This window comes from Osmerus eperlanus, chromosome 6, assembly GCF_963692335.1.
Source record: "Osmerus eperlanus chromosome 6, fOsmEpe2.1, whole genome shotgun sequence".
Lineage (NCBI taxonomy): Eukaryota > Metazoa > Chordata > Actinopteri > Osmeriformes > Osmeridae > Osmerus > Osmerus eperlanus.
Window position 1 is genome coordinate 11019929 of NC_085023.1, and position 12383 is coordinate 11032311.

The window sequence follows — 12383 nt, forward strand, 5'->3', positions numbered from 1 at the left end:
AGGAAACGTTCCAAAAGCATCAAACAGGAAGAGGAAATAGAAACTTTGCTTGGCAATTATTTTGGGATAGGAAAAGAGAGCTTATCAGAATTAATGGAGAAAAAGACAATCAGGAATCTTTGGGTGAGTAGTAACTGAAATTATTTTTCTACTTATGCTGTTTCTCTTATCAATTTCCATTCCCTCCATGTCTTGCTTTGAGGTTAACAAACTGATAAACTAATATTTTATTATTTTTAAGGTGTTGATCAAAATACAACAGGTTCAGTACTGTCCTCCCTAAGGTCTCTAGACAGGCAGCTACGCTGCAATCACAGATGACACGAGAGTCAGAAATGAGGCTTCTAGCTCCAGGTTAACTGAAGTAACTTCATGGGTGTTGCATGACAGTTGACTTGGTTCATTAAAACGATGTCGGATCATTTAACCAGTCGATGCAGAGTGGTTAGATGGGCCTCATTTACGATGAATAGACACATTCAAACATAAGTTTCCACAGAATGTTTCGTTACAGGGCAACGCATGTGGTCAGCATGTTTGTATTCTTGAAAGATTAGACCTGACAGTATCGTAACTCAAGTCTTTTCCTGCATAATTTCTCACTGCCTCCTGTTACTCTGAATAAGTGAGGCCCTGATCTATATGTGGACTAGAGTGGGCTCCACAGCATGAACTCTAGACCTAAGTAGGAAAGAAGCCTCTCTCTCTCGCACAAAATTCTGCATATAACAGGGTAACTAAGAAAGAAGGAAAAAAAAGAGTCACTCAATCAAGCACCATTTGTAAACTTTGTAAGCGTTCACCACATCCTTATGCTGCCATCTAGCCATTTTAGAAGGCAGAGATTAATTTACCCAAGTGGAATAACACACCTAGTGATGTATTTATAAATCAATTATTTTTATTTAAATCAGCGTTAAACAGTTATACTATGTACTATACAAGAAAAAAAGACAAACATAAACATATTCAACCATGAGAAACTCAGTTAACAATAACCGCTCTTGGCACTCAACAAATTATATGGAAAAAATTAACATTCATGACAACAACAAAAACAAGTGGCTCCAAAATATATAATGTTCATTGTAAGGCCAAGACCATAATATCTCAGTCAGTAACATACAACAGATCTACCCTTGTTGTGGCCTGGTTCCAGACTGCTCTACTCACCCTGTTTCACTTCTGTACATCGGACAGGAAAAAAGATAAGCAATAAGGCCAAAAATCTACAGCCACTTCTGTTCTTGAAGCCAAAACTTAAAACAATGATCTTATTCAAATACTTAACAGTGTTAAGGTTCCATTTGAAAGACAATGACTAAGTACAATCTCTGACGACAAATCGGGCAATTTGGAACCATCTTCAATGACCATTTGTACCGTTACCCTAATCAAGGTTTGGAGTGGAGTCCCTTAAATACATCATTCTCACAATTTCTTCATAATAACAAGGAGCGTGTACTCCATTTAAAATTAACATACGTTTATAAAAAAAAAAACTATATAAAACAAATACATCTGACAGAAAATAAGCAAAAGAAATCTCTCTCCCAAGATAGAAAAGTTATTGTGATGCATATAAAACAATGTTTCAAACTTGTTCAGTCCTCATGGAATAGGTTCAAAACTGAAAGAAATGAGGGGATTTGTAGCTCTAGCCATAGGGTGTAAGCTAGGGTGTAAGCTGTAGGGATGACCCCATGACAACTTGTTCTTACCACCTGCTCCCCTCAGCACTTGTGAGATCAAGAAGTGGAGGTGGTGGATGGACACTTCAGACCGTGTCAGAACAATACATACTATATCTGTTCACCCTTAAAATATGCCTAATTGTTTTTACAAGTACAGGGTAGGGGCTTGTGTTGATTTGGGACCAGGTATCTAGCTTCACCTGTTTGTGTCATTGTCACACAACCTAACATAGATTTATACGTTACTAACTCAGATTGAGGGCTTTTTATTTTTTTTAAGGATCGAATTTAACACGTCTGGATTTGAGACATCAGAACAAGACTGTTTACATGCCAATTTAACGAGATTGCCTCAGGGAGGGAAGGAACGACACACTTATAAAGTGTTTAAACTGGGCCTAAGATTATTCTACGGAAACAGAGAAATCATCTTTATCACGGCAGGCATCCCAATAGTCCACCATGGCCCTAGGTCTTTGTTCACACACGTCTGACAACACAGGGTAAGCAGATAATGTGTATCTGTATAAGCTCTGTGAGCAAATATACGTAATAAAATTTGCAGTCTATCCACAGGTTATTAATCACATAAACACGCCTGTCATATTGCCTTCACCTATCATGTGCTTTTAACATTTTTATTAGTGCACACCCTGGCCCCAAGTCACACCATAGGATTCACCGAACATCAATGTAAAAGTCTGGGAGGGGTGGATGAATATGAGGAGAGAAGAAAGGAGAGGTGTAATGATGATGGTGTAATACAGCAAAAATGAGAAGGAAGATAAATAGATATATACTCTGCAATAGTGTGTGTAAATGAGAATTATTCTGATAATCAATCTTTTATTTCTCCAGCATCATTAGTTACACTTGTGTCTGTCTATGTGTGTATGTGTGTGTGTGTGCACGCTTTATCTGACGGTGACTCCGAGTTTCTCAAGCACTCGTACGCCCTTCTCTTGGTACTCCTCCCTGGTGAGCCAGAAGTTGTCCTTGTCCTTCATGATGTCTGCAAGCACAGCCCCTCCCAGGAAAACCATGTGTTTACGCCGAGGAGGGTCCTCGATGCGGATCTTAAATTTCTATAAGGGAAAACAAGCCAAGTGGGGTTTAGAATATGAGAAGTGGTCTGATGCCTAACATGCTGAAATTCATATGCTTACAATATAACATAAAATAGCAGACATTAGCATGGTGAGATTAAAATACTGACGGTTTTTGTATTTATGCATGGCATTTAAAGGGGTTGGGGGAAAAAGTACCCTCTTTTTTGTGTATCCGATTTCCTCAATGAAGTCCATTGCAGCTCACTGAAGTCAAAGCATTGTTTCTGTTTATATCTAGTGGTTGTTTCTATTACTGCACTACATTTTGGTTAAAGATGGATTCTGCTGGTTTGGACTTAACATTTAATACTAAATTCTTTTAGCAGGCACTTTTATCTAAAGCGACATACAAATAGTTCATTTATAAAGTACAACAGAAGATCAATGATCAGAAGTGTGTGGTTCAACAGAATTTGGTTTGAGTCAACACTTATATCTACATTTAGTCATTTAGCAGACGCTCTTATCCAGAGCGACTCACAGTAAGTACAGGGACATTCCCCCGAGGCAAGCAGGGTGAAGTGCATTGCCCACAACGTCATTTAGCGTCATTTGGCACGGCCGGGAATTGAACTGGCCTTCAGATTACTAGCCCGATTCCCTAACCGCTCAGCCACCTGACTCCCACCCTTAAAATATGCCTTTTTTTTTTGTTTAACTGAACTGGAACTGTGTATTTACTAGCCTCATTGCAAAGTACAATATGACATATAATCTGTCAGTGGTGTGTGTATTGTCTTTGCATTGTTGTAACTGAAAGCGTGCATGTGTGTCGCTCACCGAGAGCTTATCGACGTCTCCTTTCAGCACGCGCTCCAGGTAGAGCTGCTTGAGCTCTCTCTCCAGTCGAGAGGGCAGGCCGGGGTACATGGTGGAGCCCCCCGACAACACAATGTGTTTGTAGAACTCAGACCTGCGAAAGACACACATAAACAGAGGAATATTAATTATACATTGGCAGAAATTGACCTTTTATGAAAGATACAGTATATGGCATGATCTGGTCCTACATAAACACTGTCACAAATGTAAAAGGTTGAAATAGGTAAATAAAAAACTTTGAATACTGAATTGTCATACATCATCCATATTACATTCTAATAATAACAGAAACAATAATAAACAGAAACCTTCAACTTTGGGATTAGGTCTTATAAAAGGCATACATTAAAATGTATGTCACAGAACTGGGAATGGGGAAAAAAAGGTTTTGGGATCGAACTTGCTGGCACAGGATCTCACCTGGTGTCGATGTCTGCTGCCTGGATGGTGTTGAAGAGAAGCTCTGCTACCCCCACCCCCTCCACGTTGATGAGGTGGGGTTGGAACAGAGCCTCAGGGGCCTCAAACCTCTCACCTCCCACCTTGATCACCCTACCATCAGGCAGCTAGATAGAAGGAGAGACATCTTAAAAACATTTTGGGCTATTGTTTTTTCCCCCCCCTGACAGTTCAGGATGAGAAGAACAATTGTATTTTGTGTGTCTGAGAAAGAGCATTTGAAACTAGAGAGGGCAAGCACACCCAAATAGGATTGGGTGAACAGTCAGATTTATGTGAAACATATTTCCAAATTCTGAAGTTTAGGTATGGTGTGTGTCTGTGGGTATGTTCATAGAAAGCCTCTATTCACGAGTCGCATATAAAAAAACGAAACTGTGCTGTAGCCACACAGGTCCACATGTGCCAAATACAAATCTTGGCCTGGTGCATTTAGCCTATGCGGTTTAGTTCAATAGAAAATGGCATGTTTGAAGAAGAAATTCTGCTGGCCAGAATATCCTGGTAATATACCTAGTTATCAGCATCGACAGCTAACAATGTGCATGTAGCATGCATTAGTAAGTTTAATCCCATTTGGGTCAGCTTGCCTGGAAACCAGATGGTAGGGTGCAAGCGCTTTCACTAGCTACATATTTTTCCCAAGTGTTTGGGACAGGAAAGGGAAGTTGGTTAAGACGTTCAGCACCAGTTGGAAGTAGTATATCAACGTCAAGGTACTTATTGAAAATCCCATCCCTCTGAAATGGCCATGAATCTATAAAGCTGTACGTATGACAAAGTAGTTCCTTGTCATCACTTAAGAGCTGAAGTTTTCTGTCAAAATACAAGTGGTTTAGGGTCTTGGTTCAGTCTCGAAACATAAGAAACTAGTGTACATACCTGACCTAAAATGTTTTATTTACATATGTGGAAAAGATTGTATTGCTGTTAGATATCACGAGGTATGCTGAAACCCACCGTGTAGGACTCCACCAGCACGGTGGTCTCCAGGGCCAGCTTCTGCTCCTGCTCGATGTTGTAGCCCACGTAGCACAGATTCTCCTTCATCATCCTCACCGTTTCAAAGTCGGCCGAGTGGTTGAAGGCATAGCCCCTCAGGAGCAATAACTGCAAGAATGGGGATGGGCACATGGATAAGGTGCGTGGAATGGCCGCTGAGGTGCCTGACACAGGCATACACAGAGCAGGCGGAGGGATACCTTGCAGAGACTGCTAGTTGTGTCATTCTCACACTGGTGTAGGCAGAAAGTACCTTGATGAGGTAGCGGGTGATGTCCCTCCCGGCAATGTCTAGGCGTCGTGTCAGATGGGGCAGGCTGAAGCCCTCGTACACAGGGCAGATGTGGGTGACGCCATCGCCCGAGTCCACCACCACACCAGTTAATAGGCCTGTCGAATGCACACACAAAAGATAAGTCCATCAACTGTGCTGGCTATGCTGTTAATAATCAACATTAGCAGTTGGGTGTGTGTTTGTCTACTGTATAAGTACAGTGGGGATATCTGTTGACAGGGCCTTGGGAGAAGTCAGCAGCAAGCACACAAAGGTTTGACATTTCACTGTCAATAAGTAACTGCTAATAAATGACATCAGAAATCACAGTTAATTTCATTGCAATAGTAATGTGTATTCAAAGTGAAAAGTGGTTGTTTGTCCTTTTTACCTTGAGCATATAGGGTTAGCACAGCTTGGATAGCAATGTAGACCCCTGTAAACTGGTACGTCTCAAACATCACCTGAAGGACCAACGGGAGAGGAGGACAAGAGAGGAGGAAAGGGACGTGTAAGACGTGAAACAAGTGAGGGATGTGGGGATGGAAAATGGAGAAGAAGACCTAATATGGCACGTGAACAACACAAGGCTCAGCGTCCCTCCAGATTTCGCAATTTAGTGATGATTATGAAGTGTTTTTCAGTCTTTGCACTAAGATATTACCTTTTGGTTAGATCTGTATTTCTGTACTCAATGTGCACAATTAAGTTTAATCTAATCAATTATTAATTTAATGGAGAAAGGCAAAATATGTTATTTCTAGACAGATTATTAGTAGGCGAGTGTTTGTAGTTTCACAATTGACGGATAGCTAGCAATCTCTTGGACAAAGGCAGGCTTGCTCACACACACACCTCGATGATCTTCTCCCTGTTCTTGGTGGGGTTCATCGGTGGCTCGGTGAGCAGGATCTTGCAGTTGCGTGAGTCAATGTTGAGCTTCTCGGGACCAAAGGTATAGTCCCACAGGTGTTTCATGTCGTCCCAGTTCCTGACAATGCCGTTCTCCATGGGGTAGTTCACCTCCAACATGGAGCGCAGCTCGCTGGCCTCATCCCCAACCATTAGATCCTGGGGACAGGGGTCAAATGTTGAATGAGGCATCAGAAGTGAGGTTTGGTAACAACCCTCCCGCACAAACCAATACCTTAATTACCGTAGTACTCCCCCTTTCAAGCCGCTAGTCTTAACCTCAACACTGTAATTCTTCATCACTGTACATTTTTGGGGTAAAAAGTAAAAAAGTTAAACTTTTTAACTGAAAACATTTTTACAATAAAATGTTTCATTTCAGTCTATACTGACAATTATTGATTTCTTATAACCTATTTTTAGGAGAAAAAGGTTGAATTTACCCACTTTATTTTGAATTTAAAAACCTTACTTTGAATAATGACGTTGCACAGTACTCCAAAGGCTAAGGTGATAAAAATAGGTGTGTTTTATTCCCGCTCTTGGTTAAGACAGTTTTTCTACACACAAGTGTTCCGATATTGGTCAGACTTCACTGTTTCAATTGGTGAATTTGACAACTGCCATCGTTTTCTAACTCGTCGCCGTTTCTGTTGTCAAGTATGTAGATGTTGCAACCAAACAATACACCTGTTTAATCATTGTCTGTTTGAGTGTCACTTGTAGAATGCTCCACGATTCAAGAGATATGATAGGCTGTTTATGAGCCAGGGAGGGAGCGAGCTTGGGGTTTGTTGAGGCAACGTTGTGTATGCTGGTTGTTTGTATTTAATGCATTTAAGAGAAATTATCAAACATTGGTATTGATGAAGTGTCTATCACGGTACATATCGCCACCGTTTTATCACCCAGGCCAAGTCCCGTTATGGATTTCCATTGAACCCTCTAACACAGCCATTTCCATGATTTCACCTTGTGTGCTTGTGTCTGGCAAGGCTGCTATTTGTTTTCGTTTAAAAATACCAGCTGTTCTGTTTTCTGCCTATCTGACCAGCATCCAACATAAAATCTAACCACCTCCAAACCTAACCACCTGATAAACGTTAAGCATAGAGCATTTGTCCTTGTATTAGGCCTATTACAAATGCAAAATGCACTCAATACACAAACACATCCAAATCAAACACACTGAACAAACGGGGCAATGAGTCCAGAAACATTTTGACAAAGAAATAATTGAATTGCAAATTTTAACAGGGGTTAGAAGTTGAAGAAACAATGCGTTACTACAGAAGAAGAATTGCTCAAAATGTGCATTTATTTTCAGGCAACTGGAGTTCTACAGCACACTCCGCACTTACCATTTTCTTAGCATTCTACTTCACAGTGTGAGGACAAAATGAAGGGTTGGAGCAGGAGGAAAGAAGTACAGTGTCAGACAGGGAAGGGAGGAAATAGCCAAGCTATGTTCCTATTCTTAGAACAACCCTGAACTTACCTTGATTTCTATATTTCCCACTTTAGCTGTGGAGCGGATAATGGGCCTGCCCACCAGTGCAGGGAAAATGTGCTCTGGGAAGTTGGACCCTGCATAACCACACTTCACAAACTATGATAGAGACAGTGTTGGAGATTAATATAGAGTCAGAGTGGGAAAAACAAATATATTTAATTAAGTGTCATTACAGCTCTGTACAGGTTCGACAATTTATTATCAGTTTCGATATAGGGTTGGCTAATAGTCCACATAGCCTATCATTAATTTCACTTTAATTAATTTGACTTTGGCAAATGCATAAAAACTAAAATATGAGCAAATTATACTGTGTAATTTCTTTGAGGCTAGAGCCAGTTATCCAGGACTTGCCTCGTTATTGTCGTGTCACATTTATTCTGATTGCTGAAGCTTTGTCTATTCACAAACTGGGAAATATAATATAAATAAATATAAATATAACAACTCTACAAAAAAATATTTTTGCGTAGTACAAATTCTATAAATTAAGCACACAAACTCTCAAGATCACACCACCAAAAATGTGTGTCTATAGACACAGATAGATACATAAGCTACGCTAGAACAGCTTCTGCCCACTCCAAACCATCAACACACACACACGCAACCTCCAGATCACGTCTCTAGCAAACCGAGCATCACCATTGTTGCACCACCTTGGTTGAAGACGTGGAGCTAAGGTAATGGGATGCAGGTAGCCGGTACATCATTTCCTTTATAAGCTAATAATTTGCTAATATGCTTCGAGTGATTCGATTGCGACTCTGATCTAGCTTGAGCTAGTAGTTAGCTAGATGTATGCTGTACAAGCCTACTGGCTAGCCAACCTAACATAGCAAATTATACCTAAAATATTTGACAGCAAGAAAAAAAAGTGTACATTGTTTAGCATGGTGAGTTTGAAAATATTTGATTTGGTTCATTTAACTGAATCGTTTCAGTCGTAATTAACCCACCAACAGTGAACTAACTAGTAATGTAGCTACACAGAACCACTGCTGGCTAGCTGCATAACAGCTGAGCACGATCAACTTCCTGTTTCAGAGAAACGTTACCGTTATCTTATTCTGCATAGAACATTCATACAATTAGTCAATTTACAGCGCTTGTATACTTACCCCAGTTCCATTGTCACAAACCACCACTTTCCTCCCCTGGCTGTCCATTTTGCAAAATCAAGAAGGCAACAAACCTCCCTACCTCAACTTTCTTCAGCAAGGCGGAAGTCACCCCTTCCAATCCCTAAGAAGAACCGGCTGGGGAAAGGGTAGTTTTCCGCTCACGTCAACCTTGTAGGTGTGGCCAAACAAGTGTTTGCACACACATACATTTCAGAGCAGATATGTTTATTAACGCGCTTTCTTCCAAATGGTGGGCTATCTCCCCTCTTGAATGGTTTCCTTGCAGATAGCAATACTTCTTAGATATTAATGTCATGCAGGTCTGCCAACTTTTCAAAAACCTTGGAGTGAGATTTGGTGGGGCCAACCAAAATTATGCCGTGTCCAGATAAGGGGTAGGGGTTAGGGGTAAGACAGAGTATGGGATTCGGCCAGTCTTGCAATGGGTGCAACTACAACCTGCTTTAAGAAGTCCTGTCTTCAAATGTCATGTAAAACATCAGTTTTGTTGTTCAGTGACACAAATTAATACACATTGTTACTTAGCATCCAGAAGTTAAGATAATGTCCTGAAATATTGCACATTCTTCCGTCCATCCGCCATCTGCCGCTTGTCCAGGGGTAGGGTCGCAGGGGCAGCAACCTAAGCAGGGAGGCCCAGACTTCCCTCTTCCCGGCCACTTCCACCAGCTCTTCCTGGGGGACCCCGAGGCGTTCCCAGGCCAGCCGAGAGAGGCCAGCCGAGAGACCTAGTCCCTCCAGCGTGTCCTGGGTCTTCCCCAGGGCCTCTTCCCAGTGGGACGTGCCCTGAACACCTCACCAGGGAGGCGTCCAGGAGGCATCCTGATCAGATGCCCGAGCCACCTCAACTGGCTCCTCTCGACGCGGAGGAGCAGCGGTTCTATTCTGAGCCCCTCCTGGATGACTGAGCTTCTCACCCTATCTGTAAGGGAGAGCCCGGACACCCTGCGGATAAAACTCATTTCGGCCGCTTGTATTCGCGATCTCCTTCTTTCGGTCACTACCCACAGTTCGTGACCATAGTTGAGGGTAGGAACCCTCAAAGGTTGCACATTCTTGAAGTTGTTAAGTTATAATTTTGCGGGGGGTTCAACATATCTAGTAGATACAAATTGTATTGTAAACCCAGTATTGTGAGACGTATCGAATCGTGAGCCGAGTGTATCGTTACACCCTTAGTAAGGACCCCAAAAATGCAGAGCACCACTGTGCATTCAAAAATATTTATTGTTACGACACCCCTTCCCTCATCCTCAATGCTATTAGTTAGTTATATAATGCTATTAGTTAGAAAAAAAGGGCATGAAGGATGTGTTGGACGTCCTGTCCAGAGTGACTTGGACAGTGTAGGGCAGAGTTGGAGTTGTGTCTTGAAGGTGGCAGGTCCAAAGCTCCTCGTTGACATTGATAACATGGCCATCCCGCCGTCCCTCTTATTCGTCAGAAATACCAAGGATGCCGATGACATTCTTGTGAACCTCCTGCAAGGTAAAAACAGACATGCATAGCAGAAATGTCATTTTTGAAACATTTGCACAGACCATTCAACATTCCTAATGGGCCTGGCAACAATGACTTACTATTGTGGTGTAAAAGGCACTATAGAAGGAGCCGGGTTTGCCCTGTCTTAGATGGCTGATGCAGACGTGGAGTCCCAGGGAGATGGGGAGTAATGCCTCTGCTCCCGCCACAGGACGAGGTCAGCTGACACACCGTCCTGCTCCAATGTAAGGGCACAGCCCCCAATGGCAGGACTGACCCACTTCCGTAGACTAAGCTAAATGGGGAAGAGGAGGAGAGTAAGGTGGCTAGCCATGCATTGCATGTGTCATACTGCTTGAGTGTTGGCGACTCCCTGTACTTACGGAGGTGACCAAGCCTTGGACAGTGCCATAGCCAGTTACACCATCTCTTAAGTGGTGCATTGTAAAGTGGGGGCTTAACAACTCCACTGCCTGCTTTTGTAAATCTGGCGCCACCACTTTTGGCACAGTTTTAAAAAACTGCGTCTCTCTCTTAATAGAAAGAACCGGGTCTTTCCCCCTGATGCTGTATGTGCCATACTGCCTAATATTGTAAGTATTCCCTGCGGATATCTTCTCCATGTTTTCCTCCACTAGTTTAAATTTAGATACAGTCGACCCATTAGACACTGCACAGGCCAGGTTAGACTTAAACAACTTTGCAGCCACTGCCTCTTCGTCCCATTCCATGACTTTGGTCCACTTTTTTATAGCCACAACAGTCACCGTTAATGGTGGAGGTCGGCTGTTGGGCCCTGCTTGTGTCTTGCCAGCCAGTACGCTTTTTAAGGTCACCGTGTCCATGCTAGGGGAAAAACAATGAGAAAAGGTTATTCTGAATCTATCCCATCTAATCCCATTTTCTCTACATCCCCTTTGTTTTCCAGGTGATCCAGAAGGCTAAATAAGTTATTTTCCTGTTCTATGCCATGTAGTTCCTAATTGCGTTCCTTGTTGCAATTTGTTTTCCTATGTGGTTATTGTTCCAGTTCTATGCCTGTTTATTTTTATTTATTATAGTATTATAGTTGTAGAGTTTATTTTATTTATTAGTTATATAATATTTAGTTATAGTTGTATAGTTATAGTTGTAGAGTTTTTTTTGTATTACTGTGTTTCTTTTTACATACTTCAATTACAGCGTCTTTTCCTCTGGTGTTAAATGTGATGTAGTTTCTAATTATGTGTTCCCTGCTACGATTTCTTTCTACTTAGTTGTTTTCCTGTTCCTCGCCTTTTCCCCCGTTATTTTTCCTGTTTTTGCAGGTCTGGTGTCAGCACTACTGGTACAGTTTTAAAAAAACAAGTCTCTTTCAATGGAAAGCAGTGTCTGGTCGTGTATATATGTGCCGTATTGCCTATTTATGTATGTTTCCTGCTGAAACTTCCCCAATTTTTCCTGTTCCTGTTATATGCCTGTTTATTTTATTTATTAGTTATTTTGTAGTATTGTTTTTTAGCATTACTGTGTTTCTTTTCCTTATTGCAGTTACAGTGTCGATTTTTTTCTAGGTGAAATTACTCATCCCGTTCTATGCCTGTTTTTTTATTTAATAGGTCAATAGTATTCAGTTATAGTATCGTTTTTTCAGTATTACTGTACTTCTTTTCATTATTGCATTTACAATGTCTTTCCCTCTGGTGTTAAATGTGATGCGGTTCCTATGGGTCGCAAGGTCGCCAAAGACGTTGCGGCAACGTATGTTTGGTCATCGAGTGACGTTGCGGCAACGTAAGGGCAACGTAACTGTGTTAGCTGGGTAATTATGTGTTCCCTGCTGCAATTGTTTCCCACTTAAAAAAAAGAGAGGCATGGAACAGGGAAACAACAATTTTTTTTTACCTGGAGTATAATAAATAGAAAAACTGTTGGTGAGTAAATTCAGTGAGTTAGGTAGCTTGTGAAAAGTTAAAATATTAGCCAACACTC

At 41.5% G+C, this 12383-nt stretch overlaps 1 protein-coding gene and 2 long non-coding RNA genes across 3 annotated transcripts; 2 read left to right on the forward strand and 1 right to left on the reverse strand.

The window, feature by feature from the left end:
* Window positions 1-881: 881 nt before the first annotated feature.
* LOC134022153 (actin-related protein 2-B) lies at window positions 882-9038 on the reverse strand. Its single transcript, XM_062463440.1, has 9 exons — window positions 8907-9038; window positions 7771-7881; window positions 6216-6431; window positions 5752-5824; window positions 5340-5476; window positions 5045-5194; window positions 4046-4191; window positions 3584-3716; window positions 882-2779 (listed from the first exon to the last, which is right to left on the reverse strand). Exons 1-9 carry the CDS (start codon window positions 8952-8954, stop codon window positions 2609-2611), a joined length of 1185 nt encoding a protein of 394 aa, XP_062319424.1. The 5' UTR covers window positions 8955-9038; the 3' UTR covers window positions 882-2608.
* On the forward strand, window positions 8382-9620 carry LOC134022154 (uncharacterized). Its single transcript, XR_009930622.1, has 3 exons — window positions 8382-8468; window positions 8969-9055; window positions 9529-9620. It is a non-coding gene; the product is annotated as an uncharacterized LOC134022154 (long non-coding RNA).
* Window positions 9621-9697: 77 nt separating this feature from the next.
* On the forward strand, window positions 9698-11431 carry LOC134022856 (uncharacterized). Its single transcript, XR_009930698.1, has 3 exons — window positions 9698-10418; window positions 10562-11005; window positions 11341-11431. It is a non-coding gene; the product is annotated as an uncharacterized LOC134022856 (long non-coding RNA).
* Window positions 11432-12383: the final 952 nt, after the last annotated feature.